At 42.7% G+C, this 23,787-nt stretch overlaps 1 protein-coding gene across 2 annotated transcripts in view; it reads right to left on the reverse strand.

Moving 5' to 3' along the window:
• Nucleotides 1-13,761: 13,761 nt before the first annotated feature.
• Nucleotides 13,762-23,787, reverse strand: part of HTR7 (5-hydroxytryptamine receptor 7) — a 78,297-nt gene continuing 68,271 nt past the window's right edge. Inside the window, exons 2-3 of one of the 2 annotated variants that reach the window (XM_046026351.1) lie at nucleotides 22,642-23,400; nucleotides 13,762-15,336 (exon numbers count right to left, since the gene is read on the reverse strand). In XM_046026351.1, the coding sequence (XP_045882307.1) occupies nucleotides 15,294-15,336; nucleotides 22,642-23,400 (802 nt within the window). In that variant the 3' untranslated portion in view covers nucleotides 13,762-15,293. Of the gene's footprint in view, nucleotides 15,337-22,636; nucleotides 23,401-23,787 lie in introns of both variants that reach the window. The other variant, XM_046026352.1, reaches the window with a different exon arrangement.

Raw genomic sequence — 23,787 nt, forward strand, 5'->3', positions numbered from 1 at the left:
TTGGGCTCCATCCCAGGATCCCGGGATCATGACCTGAGCTGAAGGCAAATGCTTAATGACTGAGCCACCCAGGCGCCCCTGTAAAGTTATTTTAAATTCATAAATGTACTACGTGATAAAAATAAATCCCTTTCTTTATATGTCTAACAGCGTTCTTTATTTCAGTAAGTGTAAACTAAAAATCTAGGTGGTTAGGGAGTAGTGTCTCATAGTTTAACCAGCTTCCTAAAGGTCTTTTGTACTGACTTCTTAAAGGTCTCCTATTTGTCCATCCAGGTCCACCTTCCACATTTCTTGTGATCTTGACACCATGCAGACAGGCTCCTGTGCCCTCTGCTTCAGCTCCAGCAGGACCCATGGGGAGGCCCGGTGGGGGATGGGAAGGAGGAGGAGAGGGAGGGCAGAGCACGCACAGCCTTGGTGTTTCCCTGGCCTGTACCTGATTCAGGCAGCCTGCTCTACCATTCTCTCTCCTTACAGGTTTCTGTAACATCTCCCACTTCTCATTCTTTTTTTTTTTTTTTTTTTTTTTTTTTTTTTTTTTTTTTTTTTCTCCTCTCATTTTATTTATTTTTTCAGCGTAACAGTATTCATTCTTTTTGCACAACACCCAGTGCTCCATGCAAAACATGCCTTCTCCATTACCCACCACCTGTTCCCCCAACCTCCCACCCCTGACCCTTCAAAACCCTCAGGTTGCCCCAACCTCCCACCCCTGACCCTTCAAAACCCTCAGGTTGTTTTTCAGAGTCCATAGTCTCTTATGGTTCGCTTCCCCTCCCCAATGTCCATAGCCCGCTCCCCCTCCCCCAATCCCACCTCCCCGCAGCAACCCCCAGTTTGTTTTGTGAGATTAAGAGTCATTTATGGTTTGTCTCCCTCCCAATCCCATCTTGTTTCATTTATTCTTCTCCTATCCCCCTACCCCCCCATGTTGCTTCTCCATGTCCTCATATCAGGGAGATCATATGATAGTTGTCTTTCTCCGATTGACTTATTTCACTAAGCATGATACGCTCTAGTTCCATCCACGTCGTCGCAAATGGCAAGATTTCATTTCTTTTGATGGCTGCATAGTATTCCATTGTGTATATATACCACATCTTCTTTATCCATTCATCTGTTGATGGACATCTAGGTTCTTTCCATAGTCTGGCTATTGTAGACATTGCTGCTATAAACATTCGGGTACACGTGCCCCTTCGGATCACTATGTTTGTATCTTTAGGGTAAATACCCAGTAGTGCAATTGCTGGGTCATAGGGTAGTTCTATTTTCAACATTTTGAGGAACCTCCATGTTGTTTTCCAGAGTGGTTGCACCAGCTTGCATTCCCACCAACAGTGGAGGAGGGTTCCCCTTTCTCCACATCCTTTTATTGAGGTAGTGACAGCTTCTCTGATGTTTGCCCTAGGTTTCTGAACTTGCCTTTGTGGTTCCTTCACACGTTTGTAATCAGCGCCTGTGGAAACAAATCCCCGACCCGGCGAGAGGCCCACCAAATAATCCACATCTTGTAACCAGGAGCATATTAGAATAGATGAGGTAATAGGTACAGCTTCAGAACTGACTGATTTTCCTTCACATTACACGCCAGCGGGATGAACAGAGCCTGGCCTGTCCAAGGCCTTCCCACTGTGGGGAGAGGCTGGTGGAGCTGGGAGCTTAGGAGAATTCCCAGTGGTAGGCAGGCATGGCCAGTGGACTGTGGGGCAGTGACCCACTGTCATATTTTCTATCTTGTAATCCCCTTGTCTACAGACACACATGCAATGTTTGCTCGGTGTGACAGCCTGATCTCACCTCTGACATAAGCCAAGGTCCAAACCTACCTTTTCTGTGTAACAGAAATAGAAGAGGAGCAAGAAGGAGAAGATGGCCACCAAGGTTCAAGAAGCAATCTAAGAACAGTGGACAGTTGACTGAAGCAATGAGGAAAGATCGACACAGGGTAAGGAGAGAAGTGGATGGTTTCTCACTTCGGGCACACTGTAGAGCTGTTGGCCGTCTACAGGTATTTTGCACATGTACCCCCATAAAGTCATTTTGAAAAACTAAGCAGCCACTTGGAAATTTCTCAGATACCTGGGGGAGGGAAAGATGATGAAGACAGGATTCCCTACTGCCCCATGTGACTCAGGAGGGGACAGATCTGTGAAGACTAGGGACTCCTGGGTTTCATACAGTTTTAACACTATTTAGGTGAACCTATTTCTTGAACACTGGGTGCATGAGGTGAATCTTAGTACATGCCTGCATGTCAGCAGTGAGAATCTTAGTACCTTCTTGCATGTCAGTGGTCAGAACCTCAGCACATTCCTGCATGTCAGTGGTGGGAAGCAAGCCAGAACTTCCCCAAATCATTAGAATCTAACAATTTTCATGGTTCCATTTCTACCAGACACCATAGAGACACACTGCATTGAAAACCAGGCATATTCTTTTCAAGTAGGGATGAGTGAAGGGATATCGTTTTGCTTTCCTCTGATCAATTACGGATTCTTCTGAAAGTTATCAAAAAGGAGTGTGCTGACTCTAACTGGTTGTGGAAAAATTGCTTTACAAAAATTCAATTAAACTTTTTTTGAACAAAAACATCATTTCAAAGATGTCTGCCAGGTGAATTTCAACAAAAAGAATCCTATTTTTCCCAATTATTGTAATTATTGAAAGTTGTCAAGAAGGAAAAAAAAAGTGGATTGCCAAAAATAAAAGCGATTAAAAAGGATCACAGAGAGTCACTGCTTTGTACCCCGTATACTGTTTACACTGGAAAATCTCTTGCAACTCTCTCCTCTCTCAAACTCCCCTCCACTTTCCAGATTATAAGAACTGTTCTACGTGCAAAGATGCAAAGATACCAGTTTCTGTAGATACCAGATACCAAAGATACCAGACTGTGGTAGTTGTTCTAGAATTTTCTCTCACCTGATTATCTGTGGTGTGCCCTAAAGATCAGCTGTGATGGCATTTTGCCAAAGGTGCCCACCTCCCTCAAACAAGCACTTTACCAACATAATTCTTAAATATTTCAGAGTTAAAAATAAAATGCATTTAAAATGAGAATTATCTGAAAAATAATCCCATTCTGAGAGTTTTCTACTTTCATTTGGTAATGGATTAATAAACATTGTTGTGGAAAATAAGAAACTATATTCATCTTTATATCATCCCCCCCCCCCCCCGCCGCCACCACCCAAAATCGTTCAAGTCTAGAAAAACCCACCTACCTGCAATGGCAACTCTGAACAAATATTCCCAGAAATTCCAGTTGTCTGCATATGCAATGTTTGAGGCACACATTTTATGTCATACTTAGTAGGTAGAGAAGTATAAAGGTGTTTGCCCCAAAATAAGCGGCAAAAATCAACATGTTGTAAAAAACAGGTTCCCCAGATTACAAATATATACATTAACAATTAGAAAACAGTCATATATGAGGAAGGCAGCCCACAGAAGAGGAAATGACCAGTGGCCAAACCACACACGATAAAGAAGTTCAACTCCACCAGTAATCAGGAGAGCGCAAACCTAAAACCACAAAGTGATAGCATTTTACACCCTTCAGACTGGCAAAACCTTAAAAGTTGACTGTTTGTGAATGCCAAGTGTTTGAGAAAATGTGAAACTGTAAGAACTCTCATATACTGTTAGTGGGAGTGTAAAATGGGGCAAAGACTCAGAATTTGGCAAAATCTTGTTAAGGATATACACTGCCTCCTACACAGCAATCAGGCGAGCTATGGAGCTGTTGGGCTCCTACATTTTTTGCACATGTACTCCATAAGGTAATTCTGAAAAACTATACAGCCACTTGCAAATTTTAGACATATAAAACTTTAAATCACAAATGTGAATAGTTGCAGAAGATGTAAGTTTGCAATTGTTAGAAATACTGACATTTAAAAAATAAAACAGTGATGTCATTCATTTAAATCTATTCAAAAGTGGTATCAGATAACAAATACTATCTATTTTAAAATTACACAAACTGCTCTTGTTTAACATTTGGAAAATTTATCTTTTTCTCTTTAACTTGTATTTCTATTCCACATCTCACTGAAGTTTATCTTAACATAATGTATTCTTATGTTTGAACATCTTATTTTGATCAACTTATCACCTGTTACAGATATGTGTGTATAATGATAAACTGTAAAACATTTTAAAATGTGCCTTTAAGACTTTGATAGTTAAGAATTTTTTTCCTCAAAAAAAAATGTTTTTCTTGATTTCAAGTTATTAATAAATAACTATTTTAAGTAGTAATTCACATTACTAATTCTTATTATGTCTAATTACTATTACATGAATTACTACTAAATTACTATTGGCCAAAACCAAAATGTATTGCACATATTGGTAAGTATTAAATGTAAAAGTGTAAATTTTGATTGGAAATGTTTATGATGGAATGAATGGACAATTTTTTTTCATTTAGTTCATGTATCCAATTATGAATATTGCTTATTGCCAAAATGAAACAGGACTCATGAAATTAACAAAATAAAAGGAATGGGGTCAGTAGCAGTATGAAGCTTACCAATAGTATATTAATGATTAAGTGCATTTTTTATAATAAATTCCACTGAATATACCAAAGTTACATAAATCTAGTACATCTAGTAAGTACATGATAAAAATGAACAAATGAGCTGAGAATTGGTTAATTGGGGATAATGAGCAGGAAATTTAAGTCCAAATGAAGAGTGTATATGGATTTATAATGTCCGATAATCTTTTTGTAAAGGTAATGGAAATATTTCTTCTACAAATCTGATTAAATGTTTGAAAAGATGTAAAACACTAGCTTACTTGCAACATGAGTTTGTTCTACACTATCTCACTCTGTCTGTCTGTCTCTCTGTCACACACACACAGACACACACACACACACAGGATGCCCGATTAAATTTGAATTTCAGCAAACAATTTGTTAATATAAATGTTCCCATGGCACTACTGAGACATATTATTTGAGAATATACTTGTACTAAAATAACACAAAACTACCTGCTGTTTATCTGAAATTCAAATTTAACTAGACATCCTGTCTTTTATCTGAATTTTAAATTCCACCCAAGTTTTTGCCTTTAACAGAAATATGTGCAAGGAAAGACATGAGGCTCTACTGCAGACTTATAGGCCCTTAATTAAAGCAGACTATGTGGATCCCAAAATATTTTGAATTGTCCCTTTGGGGCACAGCACTAAAAAGTCCTTTCTTTTGGACAATGGAAAGAAGTGTTAGTGAATGAGGAGATGGACAATGCAGGTGGCCCTCACGCATGTCAAGTTTAGAAAGTGGAAATCCATTATGCTAACAGCCATCCATACTGGGGAAATTCCAGTGTGTGTGCGCGGGTGCCCATATGCATATGAAGCCGGGACAGGGATAGGGGGATGGCGTTGGTAATGACACAGTGCCCATACCTTAATTTGAAGTCCAGTATTCTGGGCAGAGTTTCCCAACAGGTCTGCACTAATTAGGTAAATGGGTTACGGTTGTGCCACAAGAGACTGACCTCTTCAGCTCTCAGGGTAGTCTTCGTTTAGAGGCACAGTGACATCTGGCAGAGGGACCCAAGTGAAAAGGGCTGGGAAGCCCCATAGAGCAGAAACATCCCCTAATATATGTAGGGTGGCACATCCATAAATGCTCAGAGCAGCATTTTTATAGTTACAAAAATCTAGACATACATTAAATGCCCATCAGAGCAAAAATGGAGGACTGAGTCACTGAATATTCAGCTAGCCAAGTGTTACAGTGCAATTAAAATGGATAAACCTGATCTGTAACTCCCAAGAGGAAGAGACCTCAAAAACCTAGCACTGAGAAATAAGCAGGTCACAGAAGGATGGCAGACACAGTACAGCAAACGTGTAAAATAGATAGTTAAGGGATTTTTTTTTAAAGATTTTATTTATTTATTTGTCAGAGAGAGAGAGCAAGAGAGCGAGCACAGGCAGACAGAGTGGCAGGCAGAGACAGAGGGAGAAGCAGGCTCCCCGCCGAGCAAGGAGCCCGATGTGGGACTCGATCCCAGGATGCTGGGATCGTGACCTGAACCGAAGGCAGCTGCCCAACCAACTGAGCCACCCAGGCATCCCAAGTTAAGGGAATTTTTTTTAAATGCAACCATCATGGGGCACCTGGGTGGCTCAGTGGGTTAAGCCTCTGCCTTCAGCTCAGGTCATGATCTCAGGGTCCTGGGATCGAGCCCCACATCAGGCTCTCCACTCAGCAGGGAGCCTGCTTCCCTCTCTGTCTCTGCCTACCTCTCTGCCTGCTTATGATATCTCTCTCTCTCTGTCTCTGTCAAATAAGTAAATAAAATCTTTAAAAAAGAAAAATGCAGCCATCGTGTATTAAAAGCAGACAAGCACTGATTAGAAGGATGTAGAAAGTACCTGTTTATGCCAGGGGAATGGGATGGAAGAGGATGGGTAAGAACAATGGCACAGGAGGGCACTCAAAAAGCTCAGCTCCGTTCTTCATTCTTTACACTGTTAACTCAGTCACGCCTTTCAACAACTCCAGAAGGTACTGGACGGTATTATCTCCTTTTTTACAGAGGAAAGGATGGATGCACAGAAATACAGAGATTAGACAACTTTCTCAGTATCAGACACCTCTAATAACAAAGGGGACAAAAGGGTCCTTACTTATTACTAATTTTTTTATTAATAAGGACTTGAAAATGTGACAAAATGACAACATAATAGATGAAAGGGTGTTTATGACACTTCATTCTTGTCCACTTTTTTGAAATATCAAATTTAAAAGCTCTGCTTTATTTTTTCAGAAGCTCAGACTTGTCCAATAAGATCATTCTAAAACTCTGGTTATGAATTCTTTTCATGAAAGCATAAGTCTTTTTCTCATCTGTCCTCACCAATGGTAGATAAATTACATAAACGGGTATCCTATTTATTTTTGTGTGGTAATACGGAAGTGAAGACATTCTATCTCAGTCTAAATTACACAGTAGGGCCGTAAACTTGCGTGCCTCGCTACAAATTATGTTATAATATTTAATATTTAAGGGATGGTTTCCATCCAAAAATTCTGTGCTTTGCATGATCCAAATGGATGAATGGGAATTAGGTCCAATTTTCCCTTAACTGATTTAATTAACTAAATCTTTTTTTTTTTTTTTTTTGGTTGCAGATAAGTTAAAAGCCAATATTTAAAAGCTTGCTGCAATTAAATTTCTAAGAGCCAGGAGAATAAACAGTATAAAGCATAATCTTTGATTCATGTACCCGGAGTAGTGTCAGGTGGTAATTTTATCTCCACTTCCAAAATAGATTGTAACATTTCATACAGAGCCATTGATGAGGAAATTGATGGGCAAATGGGGATGACAGTAAACATTCTTCCCTGGAATTGCTCTCTTCTGGTGGAAGAGCAGCTGAAGCTGTCGCACAGGAGCATGTCTCCACAGAGACTGGGCTGGGGGCAACCGGCCAAGCCTCCCTGACATAGTTGAGCTGTCATTTAATTACCCTCATTCATTTCCACTCTCAAAAGCTAGATGTTGGGGCGCCTGGCTGGCTTAGTGGGTTGAGTGTGCAACTCTTAATCTTGGGGTTGTAAGTTCAAGCCCCAAGCTGAGTGTGGAGATTGCTTAAAAATAACATCTTTTTTAAAAAATTAAATTAATTAATTAAATTACATTAAAAGCCAGTTGTTAGCTCCCTTGTGAGCAGAAGAAAGACCCGGCCCAAGTCACATAGATGGATCTGGATAACAGCAAGCTTTCAGGTGCAGGGGCCCCTGGGGTCTGTAAGTAACGAAGCAGCCATAGGACTGTGAATCCTAGACAATGAAGGAGGCACTCAGGTATGATGTGAGGGGCTACTGCCCCCACCAACTTGTCATGCTGTCTGAAGTTCCTACCCACACTCTCTCAGGTTCAGACATTGATCCAAGGAATTGCTTGTCTCAACCATGTGCCTTGTAGGAAGGGGACATTGCCCCTGAATATGGATTCGTGTATTTGACTCATTGGCTTGACAGTTTAGAGACAGCAAAAGATAAAAGAGTGGGGCACAGAAGAGATAAGTTTAATGAGAAGAATATATAAAGGCACATGTTATAGGGGCAATAGCAATTGGGGAAGCATATTAGGGCTCCTCAGACAAACAGAACCAGTAGCTTATTTTATATATATTATACATAGGTTATTGATATATATGTCCCATATATACCTTTATATAAATGTAAACCAATATTCTACTGATATAGTTATACATACACACATATAATCTACATAGAGAGTTTCATTGAGAGAGAGGTTTATTATAAAGAATTGCTCACGTGATTTCGGAGGCTGAGAAGTCCCACAATGTGCTGGCTGCAAGCGGGAGACCCAGGAGACCTGGTGGTGTAGTTTGGTCCAAGTCCAAAGGCCTGAGAACCAGAAGGCTGGTGATCCCAGTCCAAGGGCAGGAGAAAACCAATATTCCGGCTCACTCAGTCAGGCAGAGAGTTAATTCTCTCACTCTCCAATTTTTTTGTTCTATTCAGACCCTCAAGGCATTGGACGTAGCCCACCCACACTAGGGAGGGTGATCTGCTTTACTCAGTCTATGGATTCAAATGCTAATTTCATCCAGAAACACCCTCACAGACACACCCAGAAATCATGCTTAGCCAAATCTCTGGGCACACTGTGATCCAGTCAAATTAACACATAAAATTAACCAACACAGGCAAGCTGCAATAGAATTACAAACCAGGAGAAAACACTGAGATGCTAGGTCCCAGATAACGGAGGAAACAACAATAGGATTAGGAAGTACGAATGAAAACCTTTGCCTTCTTCGCATTATCCAGGCTTTAACCTTGAACAACTACTACCGGGAATTCAGCGACCTAAGAGTTTCTCAGAGTTCACATGCATACTTCCAGACCCACAAAACCAGTCGGTGTCACTGAGATGCATTTTGTGGAATGGAAGGAAGGATGTAAGAAAAAGTACATATCAGCCAGAGGGCTGTTCCGCTACTACAGGATAATGTCCTTGAATGTCATATGCATCAGGTCCTTCACAAAATGGAAGATAAAACCCCCTCTTAGGGCTGTTGTGAGGATTATCAGAATGACTGATGAGTAAGAAACCCTCAACCTATGTGATCTGTATTAGTCACTGACATTACACACACACACACGCGCGCGCGCGCGTGCATGCACAAAAGCATGGACTGTGGTCAAGGTCAATATCTCATTCTCAATGGCTAATATCCAACATATATTTTCAAAGATCTAGTCTTTGCTTTGTTGACCAACATTTGATCAGCTGCTTGGCATGGGGACAGAAAGGTGAGGCATTGATTCTCAGCTGATCTTGTGCTACCACCAATATTAATTACTTAATTCCTAGAGTTACTCAATATTGTAGGAATTAATCAGGTCTGGACTTAAAAACAAAAACCATATGTATGTGTGTGTGTATATATATATATATATATATATATATATATATATATATATATATATGATTCATTCTGCCAGCATGTTTGGGAATAGCAATTCTCAATGCCTGGAACCCAGCTCAGCTGTACCAGAATCATCCGGTAGGTTGGCTAATGGCCCTCTTCACCCTCCACTGCACCCCACGACATAATGAATCAGAATTTCTGAAAATGGGGCCCAGGAGTTTTAATGTTTAACAAGCTCCCTAGGGGTGCCTGGTTGGCCCAGTCAGGCAACTGAGTGACACTTAATGTTGGGGTCATGTGTTCAAGTCCCACATTGGTTCATGGAGCTTCCTTTAAAAAAAAAAAAAAAATCCTTAAAAAAAAAACAAGCTCACTAGATAATTTTTACTTAGAGTGAAATTTCGAACATGGTAGGTTTAAGGCAGAAGGCAGAGTGATCACTTCATATGAACCTTCACCTTTCCTATATCACAAACGTTCACCTTCAAACTACTGTTGACACTGTCAAAATTGAGTCTCTATTTTTCTGGCCTATTTAAACACAGTTTGGTTAATATAATCATTCTAAAAATTAAATACCTTTCAGTGCCTTCAGGGCAACATTCTGGGCTCAATTTAATTGGGGATAATTAAAGAGGAGGTACACAGGGGGAAAGCTGGGTTGTTTGCAGGCTCTGATTGGTTACTGTGGGCCACCTCTCTGCATGGCTCATTGTCCTCCCCTGCCCCGTAGGCACAGCACCTCTGCCTCACACACACCACAGCATGCTGGGGGAGAGCCTTGCGCACAGTGTCCTAAGTGTTCCATGATTGTGTTGGTCATTTCTTAGTCCAGGCATGGCTTGGTTTTCCCTAACTGTACATTTGCAGGAGACAATGGCCAGTGTTTGTGATTTTTTGTTTGTTTCTCCACATTAGGTTTGTTCTGACCATATTGACTGAACTGTAATTTTAGGTCTACCAAACCTAGTAAGAAAAAAATTGAACTTATATTTTGTATTTTTACCTTGCTTTTCTTCTAATTCGCTCTATTTTACTGTATTTTGCAAACACACAGCTACACGACAGTTTTTAAAACTTCTTCACCAAAGACAGCATGGCTTTCCACCACTCTCCTTTAAACAAATTCAGACAAAACCACAACTCTACTTCAGCACATTCTCACCTGCTAAATGGTAGGAGTTTACTCTAGATCATCCATGAGATTCCACAGTTCTCTGTGGATACGGTTATATCTTTTTCCTACAGGTGACAAACTTTTATGTTCACAGCAGACTTTCTGCTATCTTGTAGTTGCTCTGTGCCATCTCTCCCACTGTGAGACTGTGTGGATTAAGAGAATAAAGACCATTTTAATAATAGCTCAATCAAAATGTAATTAAGAAAGGTAATTTGGCATCATTAAAAATATTACATAATATACATCAAAGATAACGTCTAGATATTTCTTACCATCTGCTACTTTGGATGATCAGTTCTCTCCTCCAGTAAGATTTAAATGTTCTCATCAATATTTTGAAGTGTGCATTCTTTTCTGAACCTCCTTGTATTTGCCTTATCGTAATACATATCACACTGGATTAGAATCATTTGTGTAACATTAAGCTTCCTTTATAGATTTCTAGGTTCATGAGAATGGAAATCAGTTCTCTCTTATTCACCACTAGGTTCTAGTGCTCAGACTCTGACATATTAATAAATACGTATGGGAATAAATGAGTAAGTGGAAAAATGAATTTCTTAGAGGAAGAACCATGCATGCATCAGACTTTCCTTTCTTTACAGCCTCTTGAATATTTCTTGTCCATTACTTTCTCTTTGTTCTATAATCTCTGAGCATAAATTTTATAGTTTGAATAGAATCTAAGATTTCATATGTGTTCAGAGAGCCATAGTTACAATATGTCTTAATTCCCTTCACTCAGCATTTTTTTAATGCCAAATACCCAACGTAATTGTTATCTTCAAGTCTACATCTGAAGGCTGTGAACCTCTCTCATTTTCTGCTTCGGATTACCATAGTAAATTTTGCTTTTACATTGTGTATTGATGATCACATCTCTGTTGCTTGGACTGCATAAGCAGTGTTTTTGTTTTTTGTTTTTTAACTTTTTTAGCCAGCAGGAGCTTAAAAGCAAAGTTTTTTAAGTAAAGAAATTACTTTCCTTGTCCAGAGAAGATGTAGACAAAGCAAGTTCAAAGAGAAATCCAGTTAAATAAACTTTTGTCTCTGGGAACTGGATCCCCTAAGTTGGTTCTCAAGGTCTGCCTGCTTCACACTGACTGTCTGACTAGGTTTTCCTTTTGTGATCTACACTGCTTGAACTAAGGAAGGAATGACATCACAACATGCATGTCTCCCAGTGCTTCCTAAATGCACTGACCCCTTGAAAGTTTCAGAATGGCTTCTTTGTGCACTGGGAGGGACCATCTGGCTAGCTGTAGATAAACAAGTTTCAACATATGGGCCATAACACATACATGGCTCTGCTCTACTAGTGCAGAAAATTAAGAAAAGGTTGCTCTCTTGATGTGAGAAGCTCATGCAAAAGGAGCAGCACCCTGTCGTGGAGGGCCTGCCCTACACCGCACACAGGAGAGCTTAATTCCAGCCCCTTCTGTCCCACTCACTGAACATGTCACTTGATCACACCAAGTTTCCTCGATAGTCTCCTCTGAAAATTAACAAGTAAACCCTGGCCTTCCTCTTTCCCTCCACCTCCTTCTTTCTTTCCCATTAGGAAATATTTTTTACATGCTTCCTACATATGTTGCAAGCACAGTGCAAAGTGTTGGGCATATTGATGAGGGAAACAGACACTATAATCACCCCTGAAGATATGTACTAAACTATGATGGATATATACATTAAATAAAGAATTGAAAACATGAAGAATATTCCAGACAGAAGGTGGAAAGCATGTGTGAAGGTCCTGACATGGGAAGCATCGACTGTTGGAAAATGCAGGACTTTGTAAACATTTCTATCCCTTAAATGGAGGACTCTGTTGAGAGTCAAAATGCTGCAAGGAAAATGCCTGCCACCTCCAGATGGCAATTCAAGCAATCAGTATATTAGCATAAACTATCTGAAAACTCGTCTGCATCTTCATTGATGTTATGCCTATAATCAATGCATCTAATAAAACTGCATGAAAATATGATCACTAAAAACATATACAAGCATGTCAAGCACATGACACTGTGGCAAAGGCTTTAAGAATAGTGAAACCATTTCCAGAAAACTTACTCTATGAGTGCCCCTGCTTAATATGAACATAATAAAACCAAACACTAAGTAACCGTCATTAAGTGACAGCTTACAAGTACTGTTTCCTAAGCACCATTTCCCAATATCCAGCCCTGCAGGCTGACAGTTGACACCCCTGAGTGAGAAGAGACATGAGTCATCACAGCCATTCTTGCTGAACACTCATAAAATATGTGTAGAGTGTTTCTTTCAGTGATTTCCCCAATTCTGGGTTAAAACAAAAGCTGTACCTTTGGCACAAATTATGTCATGTGGGAAGCAGTATAAAGTGTCTGAGATTTCTCTCATTCTCTCTCAGTTTCTACTCCCTCCTTTCTTTTGGCAGCTGTGCTCGTGAAGCACAGTGCACACTGGCCAGCCCCTGTAGCCAGAAGAAAGCAGAGTTCAATAACCAGGCATTCGAGTCAGGCATGATAAAGAGCCGATGTGAATAACTAAGGTCATGACAAAAAAAAAAAAAAAAAAATTAAACAAACTCATTTAAAAACCTGAATCAACCCAATTAACCATAATGGCTTGTCTTCTACTATAGGAAAGAAACAGGACATTCCCTACACACTGCCACACCGTTCATGTGTGATATGGCGACCATCTGAGAAACGTATGCCTTCTCTCTAATGGCACACTTCTTCAGAGTAAGGACCTGCTTTATCCATGTTTGCTCTCTTGATGTCCACAGTGCTGAATATGCATAAGCCCAATAAATGCCAACTAATTACGTCAAGGAATGAAGAGTCATTCTTAAAAAAAGGGAAAAAAAAGTTACGAGCTGGATAAATCCTCACACTGAAACGCAGTAAATTATAGATGGTCTTAACTACCTGTTAGGATTTTAGCAAAACATACAAAACTTGGCCTTCTGTTATTCTACGTAGAGCAATATTCAAGACAGCAGACCTTCCATTAAAAATCGTTACTTAATTTGCTTTATTACAGCTACAAATAAACTTTATTTGATGTAATGTAATAAAACATTTTTAAAATTTAACAACATTTATCCGACCAGAATTAATCATTTAAATTATGAATATAAGTATATACAGTCACTTTAGCAAATCCATGGTTCAGGAATCTGTACAAGCTTTGTCTGAGAGGACAGCGCCCACCTCCCCTCCAGACCCTTCCTTGTGTCTGGTGAGATGCAATGTTCAGTGAAAGCAGAAGATATCCAAAATCCACGTTGGAATTCCATAGTCTCCTGGAAGAGAACAGCTATCTTTCTTGTAGGAAAATAATTTTCTCTGTCAGTTCTCTTTTATCAAACGAAGCTTTGCATTCACTTTCTCCCCTTGGTGGTACTCTTCTGATCCACCATCTTCCTGTCTTATTACATATTACTTGTACATTAAAAAAAAAAAAAAACTATCTGCATAGGGGCCTTTTCTGGTTCCTTACCTGCCTTAATGTCTACCACGTTGGGGAGGGAGAGGGAAGAAGAACAGAACTGGCCAGGCACACATTTGATTTAGGTTACAGAGAACACAAAAACGAATCTTCCTAAAAGAAGAGAATAGTGTTCTGAGTGTTTCCCAGTAGCAGCCTAGGCGACCTCCAAGTCACACAGTTCCCTTTAATATAACGCTGCCCAAGAATTAACAATGTTGATGCTCCATGCCTGAAAGCATCAGAACCTTCCATGGAAACCTTTCTTATTCCCACACTTCCTCCCCCAAAACACATGGTTACTGCCCAGCCTGGGAGCCCACAGCAGATGTGTCAACCTGGTAACTGAGCCCGAAGTTCCATGCCCGCAGCCATGCTGGTAGATAGCACAGCTCGGTGGCCCCTGCTCTTCTTCCAGGCACAAAGCCTACCGAAGGAACCCTCCTCACCTCTCAGGACCCTTCAGAAGAAGTGTGAGTACAAGAAAAAGCTTTATTCAGGTTTGATGATTCTCTCCATCCTGAGATCTGTTCCTGAGTGATACCATAACAATACAAGAGTTCACAAAGAAAAGTACATCGGTGGGGAAGTCACAGGGACCCTGCAAAAAAAGCGAAACTATTTGACAGAAGCTTGAACCAGACACTGCTCTGGGACATCATTTGTATTAGCTGATGACGGGATTCTGTTTTCTAACACGGACATGCAACACATTCAACACTACGCTTACCACAGTTTGCTTGGAAAAACACACCCTTCTGTCCTGCCACAAAATACATTCTGTCTCGTGAACAATTCCTGAATATTCACCACAATGCCTAGACTTGGAAGCATGGGAAGTGCGCATTGGAACTTTCTTCCATTTGAGGGGCTTGGACATACGCAAAGCACCAGAAACGATTTCTTTTCTGGGACTCAGTTCTGTTTGTGTGCTTACCGCTGAGCTGATCTGGCTGTCTTAAACGGAAAACTATTTTCTTTGGCACACAACAGCACTGATCCACAGAAAAAGATGAGAGGTCACCATCTCTCTCACAACATGCTTTGTACAACAGATCACCCTGCTTGTCACGTCTCAGCCACCCCAGGAAAGGACAAGCCGCGCTCCATTCTGCGGCCTCAGCAAATGGTTGAGTTCTGTTTCCACCTCTGTCTTGCCTTGTTGATTTCGTTTTCATTATTCCACTTTTGATCATGAATCATGACTTTTTTTCCTACAGTAGTCAGAGTTTTGTCTATAAAAAGAGAGAAAGAGAGAGAGACAGGGAGAGAGAGAAGACAAGAAAATGATTTAGCAGAACCGTAAATGTGAGTTTTCATTTTGTGGTGGGTAGATTTAATTTTGACAGCATTCAGTCATTTGAATCATGTGTGGTTTCTAAGGGGTTATATGAGCTGTTCTAAAAGGAAAGAAAGAGTGCTGTGGCTCTTTTCATAAATTTTATAGTGTCTCTAAGTTGCCAGGGCCTTAATATATTATAAAATATATATATATAAATCAGCCCCAGATAACCCATTTAGAAATTCACTTTTATAATACAGCTGTAGCCAAAAATGGCTCCACTCTCAAAAATTCTTGCAAAATACTACTGCACTTGCCCCACATGAAAAGAATAACGACAACCATATATGAGAAGTGCTCTTCCTTTCAAGCCAATGAGGGTCCATCATAGAAAGACATGTGTGCAAAAACCAGAGAACCCCATCTCTCTCACTTCCTTCCTCCCAGATTCACAGAAGTGGCATGAGTCATGGAGAAGTCTTGGCCAACAGTTGAGGGACAGTCTCTTTCTTCTTGGTGCAGAGCACATTCCCACCAGATCCACAATCCCCTAACTCTATACATTCATAGGACTTCACTTACCAAACACTATCCACAAGCTTGAAACCTAGGTCTGTTGAGGTTCCGGGGCCTGGCACCGCATCCCCAGGCTTTGCCTCCCCAACCCAATAATAGTCCTACTCTCACTTGGCTCTCAGGACTGGATAGATGGGTATTCCTGGTGAAAGGATCAGTTTCTCCATGAGACCCCATCTCTCCTTTTCTTTGTCTGTCACTTCACAGAATGATGCCTAAAGAGAAGGACCATGCTTCAGCTCAAACCCCCTCCCTCCAGGCTCCTGGGTTTGTGGGAGTGGGCACCGGAAACAGCTGTATCCCCAATGATGTTCCCCAACTACTCTTAGGCTGGGGCCTCCACCGTCTCAGCACAGAGGAGACACTGCACTTCCCTGCAGCTCAGCGCCGCTCTACTTGGATTGGTTCATGAAATGGACTAAACCACTTCAGCACCATCTCCCCCGCCCCCCTTCACCATCCACCTGCGAGGACACCACTGAACGTTCAAACATCCTTGGCCTCTTTCCTGGTCTCACCACCTTCCTCGTGTGGGCCCTCATGGCAGGAGACCTCATTTTCATATTGGTCTCCTAACCCATCTCCCTTCTCCTATTGTGAACCAGTCTACACCGCTGCCCTGGTCTCACCCCTGCTCCAAAAGCTTCATCTCTCTCTCCCTGACCCACACTGCCCAGCTGGCCTTCCGTGTTGACTCTAATTGACCCAGCTTTCAGGTACTGCTGAAGACCTGCCCTGTGTTCCTTATTTGCCTCCAACCACATCTGTGCTCCTCTGTCCCTGCTGTCCCATCTGCTTTGAATAGGTCCAACTCTACCTTTCCCCAAAGCTTATTTTTCTTATATACCTATCCATACTGCTTGATTTTTATTTATTTTTAGAGATTTTATTTATTTATATTTATTTGAGAGAGACAAGAGACAGAGCATGAGCACCAGCAGGGGGAGGGGCAGAGGAAGAGGGCCAGAGGGAGAGCAGTCTTCCCGAAGACGCAGGGAGCCAGACACAGGGCTTGATCCCAGGACCCTAAGATCACAATGTGAACCTAAGGCAAATGTGTAACTGACTGAGCCACCCAGACATCCCTGTACTTCTTGATTTTATTTGGTGTTATCTGTATCTACTCAGAAAACAAAAAAGAAAAAACATGTTCAGAGAAGCAAGAAAAGCCAATTGCCTGACTTTCCTATTCTAATTCCTATTCACATTGCAAAGTGAGAATGTAGGCAACAGCAAAGCAAACAAGCTGTGATTATTACTCACTGATGATTTAATGAAAACAAGGAGTTGAATTACAGCTAGTTAATGGTGAGGAAAACAGAACGGGGCGCGGAGGGGAACCCATGAAATAGCAAAGGTGTCATTTGTTTCTGCCTTTAAGGCAACATCCCAGCACAGATACCCAGAGCTTCAGGGCCTTGGTGGTTCCTCCCAGTTCCCACTAGGATCCATTCCTTTTCTTTTCTTTTTTTAACCACTGGTTTTCATAAAGAAAAGGTAGAATCACCCTGAACTCCAAAGCTTCAGCACAAAGCCGGAAGCCGTGGATTGACAGAACTCATAAAAGGAACCCAAGGTTACTCTGTCAGTTCACCACTGCAATCAACCGGGGTTCTAAGAGGCTTTTTGAACAGAAAGGCAATACAATCACCAAGGAGAAGAAGGGAGAGGCGAACAGAGAGCTACTTCAAAACAATTTCATAGAATTATTTTATATGGAAGTATTTCAAAAACGGCAACTCTTTTTCTCTTTTTAAAAATATTTTATTTACAAATGGCTATCAGACACATGAAAAAATGTTCATCACCACTAGCCATCAGGGAGATTCAAATTAAAACCACACTGAGATACCACCTGACACCAGTTAGAATGGCCAAAATTAGCAAGACAGGAAACAACATGTGTTGGAGAGGATGTGGAGAAAGGGGAACCCTCTTACACTGTTGGTGGGAATGCAAGTTGGTGCAGCCACTTTGGAGAACAGTGTGGAGATTCCTCAAGAAATTAAAATAGAGCTTCCCTATGAACCTGCAATTGCACTACTGGCATTTACCCCAAAGACACAGAGGTAGTGAAAAGAAGGGCCATCTGTACCCCAATGTTTATTGCAGCAATGGCTACAGTCGCCAAACTGTGGAAAGAACCAAGATGCCCTTCAACGGAAGAATGGATAAGGAAGATGTGGTCCATATATACTATGGAGTATTATGCCTCCATCAGAAAGGACGAATACCCAACTTTTGTAGCAACATGGACGGGACTGGAAGAGATTATGCTGAGCGAAATAAGTCAAGCAGAGAGAGTCAAGTATCATATGGTCTCACTTATTTGTGGAGCATAACAAATAACATGGAGGACATGGGGAGATGGAGAGGAGAGGGAGTTGAGGGAAATTGGAAGGGGAGGTGAACCATGAGAGACTATGGACTCTGAAAAACAACCTGAGGGTTTTGAAGGGGCAGGGGGTGGGAGGTTGGGGGAACCAGGTGGTGGGTAATAGGGAGGGCACGTATTGCATGGAGCACTGGGTGTGGTGCAAAAACAATGAATACTGTTACGCTGAAAAGAAATTTAAAAAATTTTTTTTTAATTTTATTTATTTAAGAGAGGAAAAAAAAGAAAGCTAGGGAAGAGGCAGAGGGAGAGGGAGAAGGAGACTCCCTGCTGAGTGGGGAGCCTGACATGGGACTCAATCCTAGCACCCCGAGATCATGACCTGAGCTGAAGGCAGACGCTCAATCGAGCCACCCAGGTGCACCCAAAACGGTTTTCTATATTGTTCCCAAAAAATCCTCACAATATGACCCTTAAAAACAATTTATGGCAATTGAAAGCAACTCCATAAGTGAGGTTGTCAAATTAAAAACACAAGAATCCCTGCTATAACACATTATCACACTTGGCTTTGTATTACCAGATTTGGATACTTGTGAAAAAGTGAAAGAGGTTATAACTTAGAAAAGACCAGGGAAGCAGACACAGCTTTTCTCTCTGTCCACTGCCTACTCAAGTGCCTGCTGGACTCCTGTGTCTCATTGTGCTGATCAAGAAAAGGGGAAGACATGGGTAGATATTAGGAAGGAGCAATACACTGTCTAGTAGAGCATTTACCCAGAAAAGAAAGGAAACCATTATGTAGGGATAGAGCCAAGAAGGCGGAGTTGGGGGCATAAGTGAACAAAATTAGAACCCAAGCAGCCACAGAGGGAGGAAAGGGCTGGAGAGACTGGAGGGAGGAACTTCAAGTCTGTAGGCAGGCCAAGAAGCATAGACAGGCACTGGAGAGATGGGTCGGGGGGGACAAAGGATCCTGAGAAGGTTTGCTGTGAGCTATAGGTTAGACACCAGTCACTCTTCCAGAGACTCCTGTAGAGTTATGAGTTGTTTGGGCTACCCAGCTGGTGTGTACTGAAATGCAAGTATGGGATATTCTTTTTTTTTTTTTAATTAATATACAATGTATTATTTGCTTCAGGGGTACAGGTCTGTGAATCATCAGTTTTATACAACTCACAGCACTCACTGTAGCACATACCCTCCCCAATGTCCATAACCCAGGCACCATACTCCCTCCCTCACCCCCAAGCAACCCTTAGTTTGTTCTTGAGATTAAGAGTCTCGTACCGTTTGTCTCCCTCCCTGGTTCCATCTTGTTTCATATTTTCCCTCCCTACCCCTCACAACCCCCCACCCTGCCTCTCATATTCCTCATATCAGAGAGATCATATGATAATTGTCTTTCTCTGATTGACTTATTTCACTCAGCATAACGCCCTCTAGTCCCATCCATATTGTTGCAAATGGCAGGATTTCGGGGTGGGGGGTGTTGATGGCTGCATAGTATTCCATTGTGTATATATACCACATCTTCTTTATCCATTCATTTGTTGAGGGACATCTAGATTTTTCAGTATGGGATATCCTGATTACTAGTCTCTCACTTACCACGACTGCCACATCATCCCCCCACCAACGCACTGGACTGAAAGCTTCCAGAAGCATAGACTGTCACCTCTTCATCTTTCCACCCCTTGACATGCCTGGCATTATGCCTTGTACGTAGCAAGCCTCAAAGGTCTCTGGAGAAAACCAGCCACTGAACAGACTACTTCCCACCTCTGCCTTCTGATTCATCTCACCTGGAACCCCTGGATCCATCCCATCTCTTCAATGATTCCTGTTCTCCTATTCACAGAGATCCAGTCAGAAGCTCTCTTTTGTCCACACTAGGAGTTTGCAACTTCAGCATTATAGAATTTGTGGTGGGGTAATGCTTTGTTGTGGGGGAGCTGCCCCTGTGCTAGGCGATGTTGAGAGGTATCCCACTGGATAATTGTAGGTCCTCCCCTCTCCCAACTGTGACAACCAAACATGTCTCTAGACACCGCCAAATGTTCCCTGGTGGCAAAACCAACTCTGGCTGAGAACCACCTGTCTACACTAAAATCCCAAATTTCTGGGGCTGGAAGGGGAGAGCCTTCACAATCTGATCTTGTTCTACCTTTCCACTCTGATCCCCAAATCTTGCCCCACCCCAGAGCTTAGCGCCAGGCTGACTGTCCTCTACAGATGCCCCCCCCCCCACTGGTGCCTTTACATGGATGCTGTCTCTACTCTCCTTTAGCTACAAATGCTTGACTACTTTCAGAGACGTACTGGAGCCCATATCCTGATGACGGTTAGGGTAAGCTCTGAGTTATTTTCCTCTGCTTTGAATCCGATAGCTTTTATTTTTTCCAACTTTCCATTGCTTTCATTATGAAAAGGGTGGCTGTGCATACATGTGTGTTTACATTCAGACTGCCCAACAGAAATATATGTAGGACAGGAAAGATATCATATATTTTCTGCATCCTTCGCAATGCATGGCACAGTTAGGAGCAAGAATTTCAAAAGGAGTCCTCCCCTATGGAAAGTGACTAGAATGCTACCTGGGTGTCAAATTTTTTAAAACAGCAGTTATTCCAACTCTCTTAATGGAAATTTCCTGAAGTTAATGGAGATTTAGACCAAGCATTCCAAATGATTTTCATATTCTATAATTGTAAAAAAAATCAATAATCACAAATCAAACAGAGTGAGATGTAATGAGAGAACAGTCATTTTCTTACACCAGGGGCAGCAAACTATGACCTGTGGGCCAAATTCAACTGGCAGCCTGTTTTTGTAAATAAAGTTTTATTGGTACATGACCATCATCATTTGCTTACTTGTGTTGATGACTGCTTTCTCATCGAAAAGGCAGAGATGAGTAGTTTCAAGTGACTCACGGCTAGCAAAGCCTAACACACTTACTATCTGGCCCTTCAGAGTAAAATTTGCTGACCCTTGTCTTAGACTAACAGGAAAACAACACCTAAGCCTCCATACTAGCTAACAACCCAGAGGCAAATATCCTTGGATGTGATGTTGGTGAAGTTAGAGAACAGGCTGCGTTCCTAGAGGTGTTCAGAGTCATTTGGCAGGTATCCTAGGTTTGGAGAGCCTCTGGAGGCCATTGTGATCCATGAGGACACTTTGGCGTTCACCTGAAGCAAGGCTGTTCTTCTGGGACAGCTAGGAGGAAGAAGGTGTCCTTTGACATGGTTGTTACCCATCAAGGAATCTAATATATGAAGAATTTACAGGAATAAGATTCAGATGAAGTGGGATCTAGACCTAGGGGTGCTGCCTTAGTCCCCAGGTCTGTTACCTCTTCTGTCAAATGAAGGGTCTGGACAACATGGCTGACAGGCAGCCCATGGTTCTCTGGCTGCTCCTGCCCACCAGGACAGGACAGGAGGACTGCCTCCTCCTCTCATGCCCAACACCGCCCTCTCATCGGCACCTTTCATCTTCTTGTTCCAGTTTCCTTGCCCTCAAACAGCTTTCAAACAGGAGGATGCTGCCTCTGCCTCAGATTTAAAGCAAAATCAGGGGGTGGCATGCTAACAACCCTAATTACTCTATTGTCTCCTTCCTTCTTTACCATGCCAAACTCACTAGCGAGTGGGTTGCATGTGACACCCCTATTCCTTATCACCACTGGCCCTCAGATCCCAGACCCTGCCCCAATTGCTCCCGAGAAAGGCAGAGGCCTCCCAGACAGACTCAGCAACCATGGGTTCCTTCCTCCTCCGAAATGGACAGCACCTCCTCAAAGCTCTGCAGCTTTCAAAAGACTTTAATCCCGGCTCCTCCCCATACTATCCACTCTCCTGTGTCCCAGGCTGCTTCCTTTTAGCTCGTGTGAATCTGCTTCGTTCCTCGAACAACTTTATCAGCAAAGGATGCGAACAACTTTATCAGCAAAGGATGCGAGCATCACAAAAGTCTTACTGGATAGAAGAATCACAGCAACAAAAAGCACCGGCATTACAAGAATGGGAGCTGCGGGACACAGCTTGGATGCTGTTTACGGGAAAAGGGTAGGAAACGCCACCTTCCTTGCCTATCACACCAGCTGCAATCCCTGGACATACCAGTCCAGTCTCCCGGGCCCTCTAAGTACCTGACTTGGGCTCTGGGAACTCTGCTGGGTGGAGGGCTGGAGTCTAGAATTCAAATCTGATCTGCTTAGTACAAAATCGGCTGGCTACGGATGCAGGGAACCCTCTGGGATATGCTCAGAGAGGGTCCATACGGGGTGGGGGGGACGGTTGGAGATGGGGATAAAAGGAGAATAGTGATAAGTGACCTTACAGCACAAACTCAGGTCTCTCGGGCCTCTCGGCAAGCTTCAGGGCCTCGTGCATGCCTGCAGCCGACAGCTTGCGGTTGATGTTCCGGTACTGGCACTGAAGCAGGCTGCGGTAGGTGGTCCTCAGGTCCCGGTTGAAGAAGGCATATATAAAAGGGTTAATGAGAGAGTTGGCGTAGCCCAGCCACAGAAAGGTCCTCTCCACCCACAGCGGGATGCAGCTGCAGGCTGTGCCGCAGATGAAGGGTCTGGCGGTGGAGAGGAGGAAGAACGGCAGCCAGCACACGGTGAAGGCCCCCACGATGATGCCCAAGGTGGTGGCCGCTTTCTGCTCCCGCTTGAAGATGGAGATGTTTTTCCTCTCGTGTTTGAGGAGTCTGGAAAGGTTGGCACACTCCTCCACCTCCTTCTGGAGCTTCACCATGCCGTTCAGGGAGATGCTGCTCTCCGGCTCCTCCGGCCGGGGGAAGCCGGGGAACTTGTGCTTGGCGGCGCTCTTCCGCGCGGCCTTGTAGATCTGGTAGTACATGAACAGCATGACGGACATGGGGATGTAAAACGCCACCGCCGTGGAGTAGATGGTGTAGCCAAAGTCCTGGCTGATCAGGCACACCTTGTCGTCGTTCACATTCTGAGCCCATCCGAAGAGCGGGGGTAAGGTGATGGAGGCCGAAAGCAGCCAGACAGACAGAATCATTTTCGCCATGCACTTGCCATTCTGCCTCACAGGGTACGTGAGCGGCCGTGTGATCCCAAGGTACCTGGAGGACAAGTAGAGAGCGGGCACGTGACTCTGGGATCACTCCCAAGCAACCAGAGGGCCAAGGCTGCTACCAGGCTTTCTACCTACTGAGCAGCTCCATTCCTCGGAACAGCCCTTCTACGGAGGCATCATAACGCCCCTTTTACAGTAAGGTAAACTAAGGCTCTGGGATGTTACCTGCTCCCATCCAGGTCATAGGCTTAGCTAGAGGGACTGCCACCCTCTGTCTGTAATGCCAGGCCATGCTTTTCTCGAACCTCGCAGGCTCTCCGATTCCCCACAGTCAGTGAACCAAAGGTTAAACATCCGTTTCCCCCCCATGACCACTGCCACCGACATCAGCCAGGAACAAAATGTCAAGCTGACGTGGGATGTGGTGACACAT

This window comes from Meles meles, chromosome 13 (assembly GCF_922984935.1).
Source record: "Meles meles chromosome 13, mMelMel3.1 paternal haplotype, whole genome shotgun sequence".
In the NCBI taxonomy this organism is placed as follows: Eukaryota; Metazoa; Chordata; class Mammalia; order Carnivora; family Mustelidae; genus Meles; species Meles meles.